The 23,204-nt window shown below is 39.6% G+C and overlaps 1 protein-coding gene across 2 annotated transcripts in view; it reads right to left on the minus strand.

Annotated features, from left to right (window-relative positions):
* The window catches only part of EDIL3 (EGF like repeats and discoidin domains 3), a 265,674-nt gene that overhangs the window by 144,063 nt on the left and 98,407 nt on the right, over positions 1-23,204 (minus strand). Inside the window, exon 3 of one of the 2 annotated variants that reach the window (XM_040541408.1) lies at positions 11,968-11,997. The exons of the other annotated variant lie outside the window; for it this stretch is intronic. Within the exon in view, the coding sequence (XP_040397342.1) occupies positions 11,968-11,997 (30 nt within the window). The remainder of the gene's footprint in view (positions 1-11,967; positions 11,998-23,204) is intronic. 2 annotated transcript variants of the gene reach the window in all.

The raw sequence follows: 23,204 nt of genomic DNA on the forward strand, positions 1-23,204 counted from the left end.
TGTTCTAACAGGAGAGGATTTTGTACTATCTGTTGTACTATCTGTTCTCTACCATGGTGAGTGTTTTGCCAAATTTTCTGTATGCTTCACCTCTAAGAAGAGTCTAGACACCTGTGAAACCTCCTCTTGGGATATACTCATTCCCAGATCGAAGAGCATCTAAGTACAGCTACCCTGTTAGTGCAGTCTCGGTATGGTTACAACATACTGACAGTGCTGGAGCCTGAGGAAAGGGTGCTGTGTTTCCCTTCCAGGGCATCACCTCCACCTCTTCTGCTCCTTGCCCTCATTGCTCCACAGATACATTGGTAGTTATTATGGCAGACTTGATTGCATCTGCCTTCAAAGAGCTTATGCACTGCTGGTTTGCCAATGCTGGACTTCTCAACTATGTTCTAGGGGTTAGGAATGGTCTCTGATGATGGAGTGTGAACATACACTGCCTCCTGGCTGACCCTGTGGACTTTCAGCAGTAATAAAAGCTCTCTCTGACACCATGCTTTGAAACAGCATGCCCCTGCTCCCCAGCACTGGATCAGAAGTGTTTCTGAGCAGAATAGCTGTAAGAATCAAAACGGTCAGGAGAAATCGTTCTTCCTTAACCTCACTGTGAGAAACAGTGAAATGACTTGAGCTGAGTTCAGCCTGAGGCAGGTGCCTGGCACAGAGAACTTCCATCTCAAACTTCAGGAAAGTGATAAACGACCTACAGAAAATGTTCATTACAAAGCAATAGTACATTTACGGGATACTATATTGTATTTGTACATTGGGATGAATGTTGTGTCCTCACCAAAAATACCATCCTCTAAAACTATGCAGATTATGGAAAATGCACGTGTGAGTTTCTCAGACAGCTGCCAGCACTGGAGGCGAATAGCAACCTCCAAGCACATTTTTTGTCTACTCCTGGAAAGAACTTATCTATTTTGTCAAACTGAGATGTTTTTATGATATATGGACAAACATTCGCTAAGGGATAGGCTGAAAATACTACTTAATTTCCATTCCTGACTTAAGCTAGATTTCCAGCTTTTAAATGTGTCAGCCTACTGTAAAGGCCTTCAGTGCCACCTTGAATTTAGGGCTATTTTTACTGCATAAGCCTAATTTCCATCAGAATAGGGTTCAAAATGACCTTTATATCATGTTCTGACTTAGTCTACACTTTGATTGGGATATATGGAAAAATAATTAACAAGTTAGCTTCAGGCACTGAAAAAGAAAGTATGCAGTACAAGAAGAGAAAGAAAAGGAATTTTTACAAGTATGTAAGTAAGCAAGAAAGTAAAGCTCCCTTGCAGACCCTGGGGGACTGGCAAATCCTTTCCCTTACAATAATATGGAAAGATAGTTTTCCTCTTCAAAATGTGCAAACGGAATAGCTCTGCATACCACAGCAGAATTACTGTGCCCCAGAATACAGCCTGGGAGCAAGCTGTCACAAAACTACAACATGCTGGACTCTGCTGTACAGTGGGTGGTAAATTAAAATCCTTGCAAATAAGCTAGATGCATCTTTGAGAATCTGACAGTGAGAGTAAGCAGATTAAATACCCCATCAACTTTCTGGGAAGTTTCTTGTCAGTAAACCATGGACATGTGGGTATTTTGCTTTTTTTCTTTCCTGATCAAACGTGTTACAGTCTCAACTTCTTGCAATAAATGCATCATCATAAATAAATGATCATTAGGGCATTATTTTCAAGAAGAGATGCCCTTTGTGAAATCCAATTTCATACCCACACTCAGTTAAATAGAGGTAAGGCAAACATATGCATAATTAGCCTATAGAAACATAAGCTATTTTTCATATGGAAACATAAATGTAAGCAAGATTTCAGATCTTTTTCACTTGAAGTCATAATGCAGTCGTCTAAAAATCGGCAGTCTGTTACTTGAACCAACTTCCCAGACATATCCTGGACATGTAATACAGCTCAGAGGAAGCAGTGTAGCAGGCTTCTGGAGAGCATGGAAGATAGTTTCCTGATGCAGCTGGTTAACGAGCCTACCAGGGGAGGTGCCCCACTGGACCTTCTGCTCACAAACAGAGAAGGACTGGTGGGAGATGTGGTGATCGGGAGCTGTCTTGGGCAGAGCGACCATGAAATGGTAGAGTTCTATATTCATGGTGAAGTCAGGAGGGGGACCAGTAAAACTGCCGTCTTGGACTTCCGGAGGGCAGACTTTGAGCTGTTCAGGACACTGGTTGGCAGAGTCCCTTGGGAGGGGGACTCCTCTGAAGGGCAGAGGAGTCCAGGAAGGCTGGGCACTCTTCAAGAAGGAAATCTTAAAGGCTCAGGAGCGGTCTGTCCCCACGTGCCCAAAGACGAGCCGGTGTGGAAGAAGACCGGCCTGGCTGAACAGAGTTGTGGCTAGAGCTTAGGAATAAAAAGAGGGTTTATGATCTTTGGAAAAGAAGGCGGGCCACTCAGAAGGATTATAAGGATGTTGTAAGGATGTGTAGGGACAAAATTAGAAAGGCCAAAGCTCATCTGGAGCTCAATCTGGCTACTGCTGTTAAAGATAACACTGTTATCTTGCTGTTAAATATTTTTATAAATACATTAACACGAAAAGGAGACTAAGGAGAATCTCCATCCTTTACTGGATGCCGGGGGAAACTTAGTGACGAGAGATGAGGAAAAGGCTGAGGTGCTTAATGCCTTCTTTGCCTCAGTCTTTAGCGGCAAGACCAGTTATTCTCTAGATACCCATTACCCTGAGCTGGTGGAAGGGAATGGGGAGCAGAATGTGGCCCTCACTATCCATGAGGAAATGGTTGGCGACCTGCTACAGCACTTGGATGTACGCTAGTCGATGGGGCCGGATGGGATCCACCCGAGGGCGCTGAGAGAACTGGCGGAAGAGTTGGCCAAGCCGCTTTCCATCATTTATCAGCAGTCCTGGCTATCAGGGGAGGGCCCAGTCGACTGGTGGCTAGCAAACCTGACGCCCATCTACAAGAAGGGCCGGAAGGTAGACCCGGGAAACTATAGGCCTGTTAGTTTGACTTCGGTGCCAGGGAAGCTCATGGAGCAGATTATCTTGAGTGTCATCACGCGGCACTTGAAGGGCAACCAGGCGATCAGGCCCAGTCAGCATGGGTTTATGAAAGGCAGGTCCTGCTTGACGAACCTGATCTCCTTCTATGACAAAGTGATGCACTTGGTGGATGAGGGGAAGGCTGCAGATGTGGTCTACCTTGACTTCAGTAAGGCTTTGGACACTGTTTCCCACAGCATTCTCCTCGAGAAACTGGCTGCTCTTGGCTTGGACTGGCGCACGCTTCGTTGGGTTAGAAACTGGCTGGGTAGCCGGGCCCAGAGAGTTGTGGTGAATGGAGTCAAATCCAGTTGGAGGCCGGTCACTAGTGGAGTCCCCCAGGGCTCAGTACTAGGGCCAGTTCTCTTTAATATCTTTATCAATGATCTGGATGAGGGGATCGAGTGCACCCTCAGTAAGTTTGCAGATGACACCAAGTTAGGTGTGTGTGTCAATCTGCTCGAGGGTAGGAAGGCTCTGCAGGAGGATCTGGATAGGCTGGACCGATGGGCTGAGGCCAACTGTATGAAGTTCAACAAGGCCAAGTGCTGGGCCCTGCACCTGGGGCACAACAACCCCAAGCAGCAGCGCTACAGGCTGGGAGATGAGTGGTTGGAAAGCTGCCTGGCAGAGAAGGACCTGGGAGTATTGGTTGATAGGCAGCTGAATATGAGCCAGCAGTGTGCTCAGGTGGCCAAGAAGGCCAACAGCATCCTGGCTTGCATAAGAAACAGTGTGGCCAGCAGGGCTAGGGAAGTGATTGTCCCCCTTTACTCAGATCTAGTGAGGCTGCACCTCAAGTACTGTGTTCAGTTTTGGGCTCCTTGCTACAAGAAGGATATCAAGGTGTTCAAGTGAGTCCAGAGAAGGGCAACAAAACTGGTAAGGGGTCTGGAGAACAAGTCTTACAAGGAGTGGCTGAGGGGGTTGTTCAGCCTGGAGAAGAGGAGGCTCAGGGGGTGACCTTATCGCACTCTACAGGTACCTTAAAGGAGGTTGTAGCGAGGTGGAGCTTGGTCTATTCTCCCATGCGCCTGGTGACAGGACGAGGGGGAATAGGTAAAGTTGTGCCAGGGGAGGTTTAGGTTGGATATTCGAAAGAACTTCTTTACGGAAAGGGTTGTTAGGCACTGGAATGGGCTGCCCAGGGAAGTGGTTCAGTCACCATCCCTGGAGGTCTTTCAAAGACGTTTAGATTTAGAGCTTAGTGATATGGTTTAGTGGAGGACTTGTTAGTGTTAGGTCAGAGGTTGGACTAGGTGATTTTGGAGGTCTCTTCCAACCTAGACGATTCTGTGATTCTATAATTCTATGATCTCTTTAACTCTTTGATGAATGCACCTTTACAGCACCAAAAGGTAAAAAGCATTTGCTGACATGAAGGAATGAAAGGCACTGAAAAACTGACTACACTATTTCTCTGTTCAAGCAAAAGCTGTATCTAATATTCTAAACTATCTAACATAAAGCTAGCTAAAATGGAGCTAAGTAGAAACTTCCCACCTTCCACCACAAATAGTTAGGAGAAATCAAAAAATTTATAATTTAAAGTTATGAATTTATCCTAAAATAAAAATAAATTATGACTAGGGAAACATGGGGATTTTGATAATTTTATGTATATGGCTTGAAATCTATCAAAAATGGTAATTCAGTAAAAACTTTTTTTTTTTTGACAAAATTCAGTTCACATATTTGCAACTCTTTTCCAGTATGAATTCCTTTATTTATTTATTAATTTATTTATTAAAAACTCTTAGCAATGTTATTTCTGGAGATCCAGTAATTTCACAAGAGAATTAAAAAAGAATTCTATTTATCACTAAAATAAGATTGCATATTGGTTTTAAATGAACAGATTAGTAATGCTTAACAATTATGCCTGGCAAACACACAATAAATATGCTGCTTTACTGTCTCTACTCTGTGCATTTACACAAGTCCAAAAGGGGAACTCAAGACACAGGCATATTTTAACAGGAGTACATAATTTTCATTCTATTGTGCACTATAAGCTAGGAAGTAGATGCTGGTTTTGCCCTGCCATTTCAGCATGCCACTGACAAGAATGGCTTCTAGGTTATAAACCTCCATGATCAACTCACACAGTGAGGGTCTCACTGAGTCCAGGGACAGCCCCAGGAAGGGAGTGGAGCTCCAAAAGGCAATGGTGTTGCTTCCTAATATGCTACTAGTCTAAGCCAAATTCATTTAAATGTCAATGTGAATAAAAGAGAGAAACCTAGAAAGCAGGTAGACGAGAAAACAAAAGTCCATGGTCACTGCAGAAATCTAATAGGAAATCCAACATGCTCTCTACAGTGAGAAAGAGTGTCCAGGCTATGTCCAGTAAGAAAGTTATTAAATAACTATTGGTTAAAATAAATTAAAATTACTTTTAATTACTCTTTTTTTTCCCATCATTTTATTTTTTCAAACACAATGACCGATCCATAGTTTCTTATCCTGCAAACAAGTTACAAGGCATACATTAAGACAATATACTTTGGTGCTACAACACCTTCTTTAAAATCCTCTGGTAAACAAGCCACCCAGGGCAGAAACAAAGCACCATTTTTAATAGCTAAATAAACCTGAGGTTTTCCTAACAGAAAAAAAAAAAAAAAGCTTTTATTGTATTGATAAGTGTTTAAGTATTTTCACTCAGATAGAATCATTGATGAGTTTGTTGAGATTATAATTATTCCCAAATCATATCTGCTGCTATATTTTCCTATTTCACATACCCTTTCTACTACTTGTAATTGCTGCTACTATTAATCGGTACTACATTCTTAATATCCATTACATATATAAATGTGTGTGTGTTTTTAGATATTTTAGATTTAGATGTAAAAGACAGATATTTTATATATGTCCATATTTAGACATACATACACTCTTTTCCTCATCGTCTATCAATCTATACAGGTAAATACATTTGCCAGATTTATCCTAGTAGTCTTTCTACTGGTGATTTGAGCTGATTTGTAATAGACAGGAATCTTGAGCAAGTGAAGCTTCTGTGCCCTTGTGTATCATGGAACCCTCTGAACTCACTTAAGTGCAAAGTTAAGAGTTAAGACCTCTGTATACTCACAGGCCAAGCAGTTTCCCTCCTTTTTGGACCATGACACAAAAGTACAAGTCTTTAATTAGTTAGATGTTCTTTTTTTTTTTTTTTTTAATTATTATTTTTGACATCTCTTAAGTGCTATCTCTAGAGCATTTTTTTTTTCCTGGAATATTTCCTATTGTACTTTTTTATGTCCTTTTGCCTCTTTTTTCAAATTAAACTTCATTCTAGAGACAGCAAACCTGTCCAATACAAGTCCCTTTCTTAATTTTCCATGGCATTTTCAAACCTTGCTGTTTCTCAAAACTGATTTTCCCTTTCTAAAATGCTTAAGTAAGTTTTACATAAGTTGAAATTCTATGGAAGGGAACAGATTAAATATCACAGAGAGCTGCTGAAAAGCAATGCTACTTTCCATGGGAAAAAAAAAGACTGCAAATAGTAGTTGCACATAGACAACTGTCTGTTCATTTACATACCATGCCACGGAGTTGTTGTACGGATTGCTTTTTACCAATGTCTTTGAAGAAGAACTTCCTGTCATGTACTGAGTCTCTTCAATGCCAAAATTTCATTAAAACAATAAATTCAAACTCTTAAATAGCTTTTATTATCATGAAAGTCTAAAAACATGTGCATATCCTATATAGATGGAATACGAAGACACAAATGCCAGTTATCTAAAACACTGGACTTAAATCAGTGACAACAAAAGCGAGGAATGTATTCAGTTAAGTTATGATCTCAAAAGGGCACATATTTATTATTTCATTCAAAGTCACAGTGTAAATGCCAGCAAACAAAGTGCCGCATGTTAAGCTGCATCATCTCTCATCTTGTCTTGGAAGAACTACTCTTTGATATCTTTAGAAACAATTCCAGACTCCTTGATGAAAGGGGGGAATACATTAAATCACGGGGAAGCATTTCTGAGATGCAAAGATTCAAATAGTAGGACATCCAACAGAAGCTGATACACTAGGCTTAAAAATAATTTTCAACAAAGCAACCTCCTTTTAGCTAAATAACAGACTTAAAAGACTCATGCCACATGGAAACAAATCTCCATGAGAACTGTCCCTAGGTTTTCCTAGCTAGCTTTCACAGGATTCATGAGCTTCTGTGACAGTAAAACTATTCAACTGATCTGAAATGCAAAATAAATGAAAAGATATGTACAAGTAGCTCAAAAGAGTGTTTAGATGTCTATAACAACAACAACAAAAAAAGAAAGATATTTAGATGAAATGGAAAAAAAAAAAGATCTAGATCAATGCTTACTCGGAACAAGGGTAAGAAAAAACTAATTGAAACATTCAGGAATGTTTAAAAAACTCCTTGTTCCTGCTTTGGTTAAACACCATGCAAAACATGAGTATGGTTTGTCTTAGAGGAAGTATGTTTAATGATTTATAATTACAGTTCGTTGCTTAGACTGAAACATTCTGACACTGAATTTCACCCCAATGAAATACCATCCCTATAGAGACATACTCACAGGGCATGTATGGGATTATTCATATTCATTCTAGGGGTTACAAGAGTCAGAGAAAATTTTAGAAACTTTACTTCTACGAGATTATTTGGGGAGGTGGCAGGGGGAAGCACTGTCAGAGAAGCTAAACACTACCCCAAGAGCAGAGAATGGGAAATAGTATTATTTTATCTCTTTGATTAAACGGAAAAAATAAATCCTAGTTTTGATCCCAACCACAGGTCAATTAAAAGTTTATAATGTTCATAAAATGTTCCTGTAATTGTCACAATCTTCACAAAAGCAGTGTGAGTTGCAATTTATTCTACAGTGTAATTTTTAGTAAGTAAAGGTACAGTTTGGAAAACTACTACGTTACATGTTGCCCTCCAGTGACTCTTCTCATCTTTCCTCCCCTGCAATTGTTATACTAAATATGGTTTCTTACCTAAGAGTATTTATGCGACAGTCTAAGGTACTTGTAGTAACTAAATTTTGGGCCTTGCAGCTGGAACTGCCTGCTTGCCTCCCAGTGACAATGCTGATCAGAACTGGAATTGGGAAGTTAATTACACTACATTCAGATAAATGTTGTAAGCTGGATGAAATGGGCTGCTGTTTTGGGAAAATAACAAAATCTGCTAGCTTAGAGCTTTGCTTTCTGCCCATACAAAGCACATCTCTTCAAGATGACCACATTCCCCTGAAATTTCTGAGAAAGTCTCCAGGTGCCTCCATGGGGCTTTGGATGCATTTTCTACTTGTTTTTCAGCACCCCTGCATCTTTCAAGTCATGACTGCCTTCCTACTATGAGGAATAATATCTGTTTTAAGCAGAACACACAGCTTTATAAAAATCAATACAATCTGAGAAATGAGTTATATTAGAACAACCCTGTAGAAATGCATTAATCTTTTACTTTAAAAACAATTACGTCTGGTCAGATATTGAAGTAAAATCAATAGGAGCTATAAATTAAAAAGCATCTGATGAGCTAGTATTGCTTATTAAATTTTAAGGTATAAATAATATTTAGTTGAAGAACAATTACACTTTATTCATAATTTTTCCTCTGGAAAAGTAAGAACACATGTTTATAACATGAGTTTAAGTATAACTTCATTCTCACGTGCACTTCGCCATATTTAAAACTGTACTCCTGCTTTTAATGCAACTGGCTGCTTTTGATTTTGACTTCTTCAGGAACAAAAGTGTGTTTTAATGTTAAAATATATATTGTGCTTCCAGGTTGCACTTTCACTACAGGTACTTTAAGCTCCACTCTAGCAAACACAAGCCTAAACACATGCTCACAAAGACAACAGGTCTACTATGCACTGACAGTTAAATGGACTATTCAGATATACTAACTTTGTATATAAATGCTTTGCTGAGGATGATTCAAAACAAGGTATGCACAGCTGTGCTGGTAATCATTTTTTCATCTTATGAAATTTCTAAAAAAAATAATATCTATACTTGTATATGCCTTATTTGATTCACAGTCACGTTTCACATAAATATAGAGTTGGATTATACTCTGGTAATATCTAGCAGAAGAATTTAAGATCCAGAGTTTGCTCCTGAAGGCAAAGATCAGAACTGTTTTCCCAAAGGTACCCTTTTTAAAGAGGAAATTTTCTTATGAATAGGGAAAAAAAGCTCATTGTGCACCAGGACAAGTCTAGTCAAAATAAATCCTGAAAAAAAACTTCAAATTCATCTTTTTTTTTTTTTCCAAAGAAAAAGTAATTCCTGAAAATTCAAATGATGTGAAGCATCTGTATCAAACAACCAGATTAAATAACAAATAAATACTTTTGCAGGTATTTCGTCATGCTCCCTTGTAACATAATGTCTGAGAAGCTGAGATTTATTTGCACTAATGTTTATAAATATGTGTTTTGTCTCATATTGCAAATTTATCATGTAGATGCTAGAGGCATTTGCTCATTTCTCCGATTCAGAGAACAAAACATTCTGGTGCTCTTTGTTTTTATATTTCTAGCTGATGATTTGTCCGTGTGGCTATATCTATCTGCACTGCTGTATCAGTGCAGATCCCACATGTACACCCCTACTGCAAGCAGCATCCTCTTATGGCATAACTAACATGAAAAGGTCGCTTGTGTTTCCATTAAGAATTTTCATATAAAAATTTATAATGGTATAGCTATTACTGCACAAGTAATGGTGATACATATTTTGAATGTCAACAAACCCTGAAAGTGTGAGAAATACAGTAATACAAATAATGACTGAAAATTAGATGCAGTTCATTGAACCAACCACAGTTAAGTAAATTGAATTTGGAACATATATGACAACGTCTTGGAGGAAAATATTTGAAAAAATACTTCTGTGAAAGACTCACCCAGATAATGGGTGAATTCAAGGGGATTATGAAAGTTTAGGAATATTATGTGATAGAACAATGCTCAAGACATTCATTGTAAATTTTTGTCTGAGCTCTGCTGAACACAGGAATTATGTGGAGAAATAACTAAAGCAGCGATACAGGGCACAGTAAAACAAAGCAGCTAGAGATGAATAAAAATAAACTATTTAAATGAGTATGAAAGCAAGCGTACAACTCTGTTGTCTGGCACTCCAAATGGCATGGGTTCCAGAAAAGCTGAATATAGAACTTGTAGGCTTCTGTCAAACTACTGAAATTTCAGCTAGTGAGCCTAGCAGACAGCTGTAGTGGAGCCCATGTGGCTATCTTATAAATTTCACTTCCCTCCTGTTAAGCATTTTCAGCTGATGTGTCTAGTTAATTTGGCGAGCTCATGGACATGGGCTGTCACCAAAAACTGCAGTGTTGTTCAAAATGGAAGGAAGCAGGCTCTGTCTTCATGAGATGCTCCACTGGTTGCAACAGGAATGACTATTTATCAGTGTACAACCACAGCAAGATTGTATTGGACATTACTGCAATGCGTTAATATATACCTCGAAAGACTCTCTACAAAATGTGCATACCTACATCAGCTCCACAAGGAGAAAAAAAAAAGAAAAAAAAAAAAGGTGCTTTTCTTTCATTCCTATCTAAAAAAGGGAACAGACAACCTCCATGTATCTCCTTTCATAACTGACTCTTCTATTAAAAAGCTGCGATAGCTATTAGCATACTTTCCATTAAAGTTTCAAAACTGACACATCTCTCAAGAAACAAATAGTTAAAGTCTTATTCTTTCTAAAGCTCTTCCTCTCTTTGTTTTGTAGTGGTTTTCCTCATCACAGTCATGCTTTCCTTCTATTCCACTACTATCTTCATGTTGAAAGCTCCCTTTTGCTTCTTTCTCTGTTCAGTGCTATTCTTAACTATTCTGCCCCTCTCACATCCTACTTGTGGCTTTGTTCTCAGTCCTTTCATTTATTATTCCCCACCGTATCCTAATTACTTATATTGCTCCCAGTTTGTAGGTTAGTGTTGTAAACAGTTAGTATTAAATCCTTCATTGCCATTTTCCTCTTTTTTGTTCACTTTTCATACCTTTTCTCCTTTGGTCCTCTGGAGACATTTACTTCTTTTAACAAGCCACTATAAAATAACTTCCTATTCATCTGATGTTTCAGCTCACTAAGTTTATACAACCTAATGCCATTTCAAATATGTTAATCTGTTTAGCAGCATTCTTCTTTGGTACATCTTCCCTTTCTTTAAATACTCCCAAGCTAATGGATTGCCAATTAATTACAAATAGTTAATCTTTGCAATAGAATAAGCACTACGTGTTTGTGTCTCTTAGAGAGCTCCTAAACTAATTTTTATGACTGTGTTGTTAACTGTTCTCACTACTTGGCAGTCTGTCAATGGAAATAAAAGTTCACTGAGCAGATATCCATGCCACAGTTTGCTGAATGTTTATTTTGAGCTGCATGCTTTTGCACCCTCTGCCTTGCCCTTCTTTCACTCCTTGTTCCCAAGCTGTGCTGTCTTGAACGATGCAGATCATGCAGCTGATTGAGCTTCACCAGCATAAAACCAAATTAAAAACTAGCACAAAAACTGATTTTTTTTGGATTCCTGATAACATCTTACCTAGCCCATGTGTAGTATAAAGCCCCATGTGCCAGCTTAACCAGTGAAAAAATACGAAGGAAGAAACAAGTGGCACGGGAGATTTTGAGTTATTACTGGAGGAAATGTTCACCAAAGACTATCTCCCTATCTCCTGGTGATTCTGAACTGAGAAAAAGAAAGCCAAAAGGAAGGGGAGCAGACAGAAAAGAACCCAACACTAATATGAATATTTAGCATGTGTTATGACAAATATAAGCCTGGTCAAAATATATATTTTTAAAAGGTAGCTCTCAAGTTACGGTCACCATGATCGATGTGTAATCATAAATTCTTCATACCTGCTGAGGTTGGTTCCTCTTCAATGGAGGCTGTGCAAATGGGGGGAGTGGGGATGGGGACAGGGTTGGGGGAAGGGAAGAGAGGGGAGGGAGAGAGAAAAAAAAGAGAGATGAAGAAATCCAAATAATGCGAATTGATTTATTAATTAACTTTTCTTAGTATGAAAGAAATAAAACATCATGAAAGAATTGATTATTCTATCTCGTTTGATAAACTTGAGTAACAGATGTTTCATCGAAGTAAACAACTAATCTAAAATGCGTTAAGTTCTTGGTTTCTATTTATAACTTACACTCATAGGGTTTCCTTCCAGTGGGATAGGCCCAATATTGTGATAGCAAGGCTGAATGGAAAAGTTTTGTTTAACCTCTCTGCCGTCATATTTTCTATCAGACCTAGCTGTTCCAGTACTAAAAAAAGTGCAGTTCTTAAGGTACAGACTGCATTTTTTTAAAAATCAGCTGCAGGACCCCTTATTTAGTTAGCTAACAAAGACTTCTGCCTGATGACACAGAGACACAGTCTACATCTTTTTCCCATCTCTTCATCACCCACCCTTTATGCATCCTTCCATTTCTTCTCAAGTTTGTGCGGGCGGTAATAGTTCAATGATTCCAAAATTAAACAATTAAGGAGCAAATCTGGAAGGGATTTTTTTGTTTGTTTGTTTGTTTCTCCTCATAGAACAAGGGGGTGCCTTTTTGATGCTCCAATCCAGCTGTTTACTGCCTAAGGAAAGCAATTAAAACAAATGTCCATAGCAGAACCTTTCCCTTTTGACCACAGGTAACCACTAAATTGCTTTAAGTTACCGTCAGAAAGCACCTTTGACTGTGGACAATCTATTACCCATACATACAAAAGAAAGAAATAGACATATTCCCAGTAAAACTGTACTGTAAAAGTAAATCTGTGACCTAGTTCTTTCCTTGCAGTCAGTATGTTTTATATATACATGCATCATAAAAATGGTCTTCTCACAGTCTTGAGAAGTTTTCAATGACAGAGAAAGCAACAGTCAAGCACTTCTCACCTGGGCACTCTAAAAGCACCATGAAGTCTGAGACGACTCTCCATAAATGTGATATAGAGACCCACTTAAGATAGTAAACACATCTACCTGTACCATATTTTTTCTCTTTTAAACAGTCTCTTCTACCAGTTGAAATGTAAGCTGCTTCTGTTTGATTTCTTGCAGAATCAGTTCCACAAAAAAAAATTTCCAAAGAAGTCCTCTTTTCAGCCTGTCAACGTACCCATTTACTTAGGAGCCTGTCAGACTGTAGAGGACAATGCTCCTACATCCTTGGGAGACATTCATCCACCCTGATGGATGGCTTCAGAGCTTGCAGGTGGCACAGATAAAGATTTCAAACATTTTCACAAAGATCAAGTCTGGTAAACCATGCCTTTTTTTGCCTTCAATATCATTTCATGTATATAACATATATGTACTGCATTTAAGTAAAATGTGTTGCAGGAGAAGATTTCAAGATGACGAAAAGAGGGAAAATAACACCCCATTGTTCTTAAATTAAACTAATACTATACACCGTTAATTCAATGTTGTACATTACAACAGCTAAATGCATGAAAAGAAACTGAGTTTTTAAATCTTGAGAGCAGAATCACAAGTAAATAAATGGATTACACACTCAATCAATCAAGGATGTTAATACTTCCTAAGGAATCAGTGGCAGAGAGAAAGACTAGACAAACTGAGCGCATGATAAAAGTTAGAACTTCAGTTATTAAATTTTGCGAATGTCAATAATTTCCATTATCTGCAAGAGGAATTGCTGTTTGAGCAACAAATAATTAAAAATTATAGTGACACTGCATTAAAGCTGGTTAAACAGAAGTATTCAATTATATAAAGAATATTCATTCCAGTAACAATTTTTTTTTTAGACTGCTATTTGAGTATTATATGTAGAATTAATTATTGTGATGAACAAACACTAGCATTAGCAATTCAAAAATAGACTCTGTTATGACTCTTATGGTTGTTTCAATGGGACCACTCTACACTTAGGTACACATCTAAATAAAATAGGATAGCTGAATCTCAGCTGAAATAAATCATTCAGATGCCAAGACAGCTAGATAATGTTACTTCTCTGTTTAATGAATTACTTTTGACTATTTGACTGCTGATTTAGAGTCTATCAGACACAGACAGTGTTTGTTCCTATTCCATGGGTGCTGAATTGTCTTACAGATAACCATAACGACTGTACTTGGTAGTCTCATTTTTTTTCTTGAAATCATGTGCAAGATAATAAAGTTCTTTAAAATGATGCTGTAACCTTTAGTGAGACTAGAATTACTCAATGTATATCTTGTCAGAGACCAATATATTTAAACACAAAACCCTGACTGGCTGAATTAACATGGTACGAAGTCAGGTGTCACCGATGAAAATTAATCCATTTTCCTCAATGTGGTCTAGTTACATGACAGGAGTTCAGAACTGCTTTTGTAAAAGGCAGAAGACCTACTTCTAGTTGTCAATAATGTATTTCTTAATCCTGGACAGGAATTAAAGATGCATATTAAAAAGCAAATGTGAAAATACAGTTATGAACTTGTTTGTACTTCATGCATACCTTCTTTTTAATCAAATTAAGTTAATCTCTTGCTGTATGTGTATTCTTTCATGCCACACAGCTTGATAAACCATGTTTAAAAAACCAGCTTTCAGTAAGCTATTGAATACTCAAAGAATAAACATTTTTTGCTTTATCATACCACCTCAGATGCAATGTCAGCTCTCTGCTTTCTTAGTTAAGTAAATGCTATAAATTACCATGCCAAAAATTTCCTACACAATGCCACCTTTTTTTTTTCCATCAGCAGTGATTTAAAACTCGAAGTTATTTTTAAAAGTTGTTTGTACAGTAAGTCATCTCCATAGTAATTATCCATAATTTACTTTCTTTACTTATTTCAGAGGAGTGGTTTATGGAGTCATCTGGAGTTGCTTTGCTGGACTGATGCTGACTCTCTACACCAGGCAGTGAATCAGAGTAAGAAAGGTCCCCTCCTCCCCACTGCATGGAGGAGCTGGGTGTCTGACAAAGGCATCCCCCAGCAGCTGCAATGGACGTGACAACAGTCTCGCGTGACAAAGCTATGACTACTCTGCAGCTCTAAAGTGTTTTCAAGAATATTTTTCTTCCCCTTTTAATGGATCCTTGACAAAATTTAATAAGACATATGGAAGCACAAACATTGACTTTTCCCTTCTTAAGAGAAGATCAGACGCACATTTGGGAAAATTCAATCTGTTTTTCCTCAGATGTGAATAATACTGGAAAGATACTGGGGAAAGAAAACAATACACGGGCTGATTTAGAAATATAATAAGGATACATATGCTCCAACATACAGGAGCTTGAGAAAGTGCTCGGATAATATCTGAGCAACTATTCCAAACTTCAGATTATTCCTGATACAATGCTAGAAGGCTGGACAAGTCTGGAAAAAATCTTAACTCTGACACACAGGAAAGCTGAAGTGAACCTCGTGAGGTTCAACAAGACCAATTGCAAGATCTTGCACCAGCAGTGTGCATTTGCAGCCCAGAAAGCCAACCGTACCCTGGGCTGCACCAAAAGCAGTGTGGGCAGCAGGGAGAGGGAGGGGATTGTCCCCCTCTGCTCTGCTCTCGTCAGACCCCACCTGGAGCCCTGCGCTCAGCCCAGGAGCCCCTAGCAAAGGAAGGACAGAGGCCTGATAGAGTAAGTCCACAGTAAGGCCATGAGGATGATCAAAGGGCTGGAGCACCTCTCTTTGAGAAGACAGGCTAAGGGAGTTGGGGTTGTTCAGCCTTGAGAAGCGAATGCCCTGGGGAAACCTCATAGTGGCCTTCTAGTGCCTAAAGGGGGCTGCAGGGAAGCTGGGGAGGGACTCTGTGTTAGGGGGTGTAGGGATAGGACAAGGGGGAATGGCTTTGAACTAAAAGAGGGAAGATTTAGATTAGATGTTAGGAGGATATTCTTCACTCAGAGGGTGGTGAGGCCCAGGCCCAGGCTGCCCAGAGGAGCTGTGGCTGCCCCATCCCTGGCAGTGCCCAAGGCCAGGCTGGATGGGGCTGGGGGCAGCCTGGGCTGGTGGGAGGTGTCCCTGCCCATGGCAGGGGGTTGGAACTAGATGGTCTTTCACCAGCCCAACTTTCCAAACCAAACCATTCTGTGATTCTCTGATTCTGTGGTACTATGAAGGAGGCAGAATCAGTCTAACAGTGTATTGTATTACATGATACAGAATCACAGAACCACAGAATGGTTGAGGTTGGAGGGGAGCTCCAGAGATCATCTACATACATTACGTTATATCTGAGTTTATATTAAGGTTTGTCTTAATTTTACATTAACGTGAAATATGTTTGCCCTTAACATGAATAAAATGTATGAATCATGTGTAAAAGAATAAACTTAGATATTTGTTCACATCTCTGTAGAAACAGCTATGCAAGAGCTCTGCAAAATGATTCAGATAAACCACCTGTGAACAGCAGGATCCAACTTTTTCTGAATGCAACTTCAAAAATAAATGATATTCCACTCAGCATTACATCTCAGGGTCTCTGAGGACCTGCATGCTAATGCGGCTGACTGACTGACTTCCCATAAACTCAGCATCAGTCATTATGACTTCAATGTTAATTATAAAGATGTTTCATTAAAAATACCCACAGAGTTAGTTTGTCTCTTCATTCACTCCCTAGTCCTCAGAAATCAGTTCATTTTTCCATAAACTGGCTCGATTTTCTTCAGCTCACAGCATGCCCCTGTGGGCAATATTGCCACTACGGATGTGGCAACCCTTCATCACATCAAGCAGAGAGTTGAAACAAGATGGAGAGGCTCTGCAGAGGGATCTGGATAGGCTGAACTGATGGGCCAAGGCCAACTGTATAATGTTCAACAAGGCCAAGTGCCGGGTCCTGCACTTGGGGTAAAACAAACCCCCTACAGGACAGGGGAAGGGTGGCTGAAAGCTACATGGTGGGAAGGGACCTGGGGGTACTGGTCGATAGCTGGCTGAATAGGAGCCAGCGGTGTGCTCAGGTGGCCAAGAAAGCTAATTGCATTCTGGTTTGTGTCAGGAAGTGATTGTCCCCCTGTACTCAGCTCTTGGGAGGCCGCACCCCAAAAACTGTGTTCAGTTTTGGGCCCCTCACTACAAGAAGGACATCGAGGTGCTGGAGTGTGTCCAAAGAACAGCAATGAAGCTGGTGAAGGATCTGGAGAACATGTCTTACAAGGAGAGGCTGAGGGAGATGGTTTTATTTAACCTAGAGAAAAGGAGGCTCAGGGGAGACCTTATCATGCTCTACAATTACGCTAAAGGAGGTAGCAAGGTGGGGATTGGGCTCTTCTCCCAAGCACCAAGTGATAAGATGAGGGGAAATGGCCTCAAGTTGCATCAGAGGAGGTTTAGGTTGGATATTACAAAAAAATTCTTTACTGAAAGGGTTGTGAAGTATTGGAACAGGTTACCCAGACTAGTAGTTGAGTCACCATCCCAGGAGGTCTTCAAGAAAGTGTAGATGTGGTACTTAGTGACATGGTTTAGTGATGGACTTGGCTTTGGGACTACACTAGGTTAAAGGTTGGACCAGATGATCTGAGAGGTCTTTTCCAACCTAAATGATTCTGTGATTCTATGTTTATCTACAAGGTAATTGTCATCCCAAGTTATTTACAGTGGAGAAGCAAACCCCAAGAAAAACAGTTTTTTTTTCAAGACGAATAATTTGCTTGTCTCCATTACGATCAATTCGTACCACCGTTTGAATCAAAAATTAGCAGGTCACTGAGTAATGGTCAGCAGTAACACAGGAAGTTTGTGATGACGCTATACTGAAGATGGATAGATAACATATTAGGTAAGGCCAATTTTTAAGCTTTGCTGCCTCTTCCCCACCTTCCCTTGCCTCTCTTTCTTTCACCTGCCATTCAGAAACCTGGTCTAATGATGTGATGCTTGGGGCTGTTGCTATCTTCCACTCAGTAATACTAAATAATTAGAACTCAGTAATACTAAGCATTAGAACTGAAATGCGCAGTAGGAATTATCATACCAACATTAAACTGCTTTGTATCTCTTTTTAATTTTCAAAGTAGGACACCTTTCTACTTCTCTGCTAGATATGAGACTCCAGTTATATATTCTAGTTTAAAATATGATTGGCAATGAATCTGGAAAATGCACCATTTATGACACTCAGTCAAATATATATCTGTTAGTGTGAGTTTTTATTTCAATTTTACAGTGAGGTTGGGTTTGTTCTATTACTGTATGTCTTTTTCTGTCTAGAAAGTGTCCTATTGGGACACCAGTACATCTTTTGATATTCACAGGCCCACAGGAACAGCTGTGCCTCCTTCTATCTTCTGTTGGCTAAGTTGTGTTTGCAGCTATTCTTAAATAAAATAACATCAAGAAATAGGACATCAGGCAACCCACTAGTGCGTCAGCAATCACTCACTATGAACTGACCAAACTGTGCTTGAACGATGAATGGAAAATAGAAAAATTCTTTAATTAAGAGTTCCCAGGAAAGCCTGTACCGCTTCATAAAGTAAATCTGCACTCTTCATAGGTTTACATTCACTGAGAACTTAAAGACTATGGAAAACCTATTCCTCCTCTCACTATTTTATTTCAAGAAAATCACTTCTAAGAAAAAAAGTGGGTATCTTAGCAAAATTTCAGGTATTGCTAAAATGTAGAGTATTAACTTCTTTAAAATGACAGTGGTGGAAATACCAAGAGTGGTGGTTAATTCATCTCCAATATTTTTCCTCGTTTTCTAAGCGTCAGGGTCTGGTGCTGAATGAGAAAATGTTTAAATATGAAACAAATGTTTCCAAAGATTTAGTTGGCAGGTTAAATTCTATATTTTTCAGAAGACAAGACTGGATAATGATTTTTGTGTTTCTTGCCTTTGCATTTACAACTTTGTAGAACAAGGAAGTCTATGCAGCGCTTAGTATTTGGCAGGATGCTCTGCTAAGGAAAACAGAGTAAAAAGATTTGTTTTTAAAACAATTATTCAGTTCTTAGTCAGTTGCGGTTCCTGCCAAAGTTTCAAGTGCTGCCAAAGGCACAACGGTGCTTAAAGCTGTAATTCTGAAACCAGGAGTAGTCTGTAATGACTTGAAATATTGCTCAATTCTACATACACACACACACACACACAGTGCCATATGCACTGTTTCAAGAAGATGTGCATGTTCCAAAAGAGCAAAAAATATAATCAGGAAATATCCTAGTGCTTTATGTACAAAATCAAATGTTCTCAAACAGCTAAGTGACTAAGACCATAAATCAGTGTACAGTAGTCTTTGTTCCTTTAAATTTCTGAGAGCATTCTCCAACAGCATAACGTTAAAATTAATTTGTAAAAAAAGCTATGAAATATAGTTATGTTTAAATACCTATCTGCTAGCATGTGCTACACTAGTGATTCCCAAAACTATAGATAATATCCCCATAGCTACACATGGAAAGCCTCGCCTTCCAAGCCAAATAATTTAATATTTTCATACGTCAGACACATACCTAAAGCTTTTTCACTTGGTTGTTTTGTGTGTCTGAAGGGAATTTTGACCTGTTATTCTTATGTGAATAGAGAATTTGTTAAAAGTATAGTATATCACACTATAAACTAATAATAAGGATGATGATAACGATCTTATTTTATGGGTATTCCCCCTCTCGGGGAAAAACAACAACAACAAATACATAATAAAAGCCAACTCTGATGCTCACAATGTGTTTGAGTCTGGTTTTGGACTTGCATGGGAGGCCAGGTTAACTATCCCACTGCAAATGTGTGACGAAGGGCTTGATTCAGGCTAAGATAAATGTGCCCGAGTCCCATGCTAGATTTACAATTCCTTTGTATTAGAGGCTGCAAAATCTGTTGCATCTCAATCCGAGCAGATGACAGATGATGACTGAGAGGGCAGTTTGGTCTCCTTTTGAGAACAGCTTACTCAGAGCTTGACAACTGCTGCCACTCTTTGTCCAAAGGAGGAGAGCAAAGCTTTCTCAAGGGTACAAGATTTCAACCTGAAACAAAATGGGATGGAGATATGTGATGGCTGAACAGAGTTTGAGCATCAACAAGTCTTGCACTATAAATAAGAAGGTCTATCATACTACCTGATAATGAACTAGAAGGAAAAGTTCCACCAAGAACCAAGAATGGAGGTGATATTAGTAATATCAGTGCTGAAATACAACAATAAATTTTAGCTATTCATACCTCAGAAAGGAATCCGATAGAATGAGAAAGATTAAAAAAAAAAAAAAAAAAAAAAAACAGTGCTCAAGACCAAGCAGAAAATCGCAGAGTTAAGACAACTAAACCCCAACTCTACATGATGATGGTAACATCAAATACCAACTTAAATACATGAACTTTCTGTGAGACTATTATGCCATTCCTTACCATAGATTAACCTCAACCAGTCAGTCTTCTGTCAACAAATTACTTCCAGATTGACCATCTTGCCTCACTGAAATTAATATTAGGAATTTCATATGGGAAAAACTGACAACTTTCAGTCCCTAAGATTTCAAAACAAATACGCATCCTGCAATTTTCAGTGCTTTCCCCAAAACGTGGCAAATTTTTGGCAAATTTTCTAATATATTAGTTACAAACTTTGTATTGCCATCCTTTCTGGAGATAGAAGCTATATAAAACAATGAAATAATTTCATTTTTGTATGATATGAGCTTTATCATTATATGAAAAGTTTTTAGATTGCATATAGACAAAATGAAAAATATTCATTAGTGACTGTTTAATAGAACATACTTCAAGACTAGATACATACAATTGCTTTGTTTGGTTTATAGGCCCTACCAAAGAATTAGTTTTATTTTATTTTTTAATCCAAGTCTATAGTATGCTTTGCAGCATGACTGAGGGTCAGCAGACTGCTTTACAGAGATAATTCCCATGCAACACAAGCTTCATCACAGAAAATGAGAGCTGCAAATTGTATAACATGCCAAGAGGAAAATTCAAAGGAGCAGGTGGAAGCTGAAAAGAGGACGTGGAGTTAACAGAAGTCCCATGCAGGGAGACATACTGCTTTTATGTGGTACGTGTTTTTAGTAGTTTTTTAGTAAATTCAGGAATGAGGAATGGGAAATACCCCATTATAAAGCTACATGGCATGGATACAGGCATAAAAGAAGTGAAGACCTGCAAGAAAGGCAGAGCAAGTATTTTTAAACAAATAAAACAATATTTTGACTGCTCAAATAAATTTCAAAGACTGGAACACAGTGTTTAAGGAATAATTGACATACTAGCGTTCACTTTCAAATTTTATGATTGTACCTGAACAAAAGAAGGTCCTATGACCTTTGAAGTCACTGTAGGCTTTACCTTCAGTACAACTAGAATAAATGACTAAATGCATATGAATCTGCTGCCGTTTAACATGAATATATAAGCTGTAAAATATATATAACAGGATTATAGAATTGTTTGGGTTGGAAGGGACCTTAAAGACAATCTAATGCCGACCCCCTGCCATGGGCAGGGACACCTCCCACCAGCCCAGGCTGCCCCCAGCTCCATCCAGCCTGGCATTGGGCACTGCCAGGGATCGGGCAGCCACAGCTCCTCTGAGCAACCTGTTCCAGTGCCTCACCGCTAAGTAAAGAACATCCTCCTATCATCTAATCTAAATCTCCCCTCTTTTAGTTTAAAGCCATTCCCCCTTGTCCTATCCTTACACCCCCTGACATAGAGTCCCTCCCCAGCTTCCCTGCAGCCCACTTTAGGCACTGGCAGGCCACTGTGAGGTCTGCCCCGGGCCTTCTCTTCTCAAGGCTGAACAACCCCAACTCCCTTAGCCTGTCTTCATAGGAGAGGTGCTCCAGCCCTTTGGTCATCCTCGTGGCCCTCCTCTGGACTTGCTCTAACAGGTCCATGACCTTCCTTTGCTGGATGCCCCAGAGCTGAGAGCAGGGCTCCAGGTGGGGTCTGACAAGAGCAGAGCAGAGGGGATTGTCCCCTCCCTCGCCCTGCTGCCCACGCTGCTGTTGGTACAGCCCAGGATACGGTTGGCTTTCTGGGCTGCAAGCACACATCACCAGCTCATGTTGAGCTTCTCGTCAACCACCACCCCCAGGTCCTTCTCCTCAGGGCTGCTCTCAATCCATTCTCTGCCCATCCTGTATTTGTGCGTGACCTTGCATGTGGCCTTGTTGAACCATATGTTGTTCGCACGGGCCCACCTCTCAAGCCTGTCTGGGTCCCTCTGGATGGCATCCATCCTTTCCCTCTAGCGTATCGACCTCACCACTCAGCTTGGTGTCATCGGCAAACGTGTTGAGGGTGCACTCAATATGATGTGGGCTGTTGTGGTTTAGCCCGGCTGGCAGCCAAACACCACAAAGCCGTTCGCTCACCCTCCCCCCTCCCTCTCCGGGATGGGGGAGAGAAACGGGAAAGTGAAGCCTGTGAGTTGAGATAAAGACAGTTTATTAAGACAGGAAAAAAAAAATTAAAATAAATAAATAAATAAATAAAATAAAATAAAATAATAATAATAACAATAATAATAATAGTATTAATAATAATAATGTGTACGAAATAAGTGATGCACAATGCAATTGCTCACCACCCGTTGACCGATGCCCAGCCTATCCCCGAGCAGCCGGCCCCCCCCTCCACCCCGGCTAGCCACCCCTATATATTGTTCAGCATGACGTCAGATGGTATGGAATACCCCTTTGGCCAGTTTGGGTCAGCTGTCCTGGGTCTGTCCCCTCCCAGCTCCTGCTGCATCCCTAGCCTGCTCGCTAGCAGGACAGAGCGAGAAGCTGAAAAGTCCTTGGCTTGGTGTAAGCACTGCTCTACAACAATTAAAACATCAGCATGTTATCAGCGCTCTTCTCATCCTAATCCAAAACATAGCACCCTGCCAGCTACTAGGAGGAAAATTAACTCTGTCCTAACTGAAACCAGGACAACAGTGTTAAAAATGTCCAGGTTTTACAAACACTGTCCTCCTCTAGATCTCAAAGAATTTATCATCATTATGTCTGTTAAAAATAGACATTGGCCCACAAAAATATCAATTTAGCTAAAGATACCATCTGAGGCCATACTGAACCTGGACATCTTCAAACTTAGCACTTTGTTCTGCCCTAAATACAGGTGACAAAAAAAGTTTATATTAAGCCTGGAGCA

Source organism: Cygnus olor, chromosome Z (assembly GCF_009769625.2).
Source record: "Cygnus olor isolate bCygOlo1 chromosome Z, bCygOlo1.pri.v2, whole genome shotgun sequence".
In the NCBI taxonomy this organism is placed as follows: Eukaryota; Metazoa; Chordata; class Aves; order Anseriformes; family Anatidae; genus Cygnus; species Cygnus olor.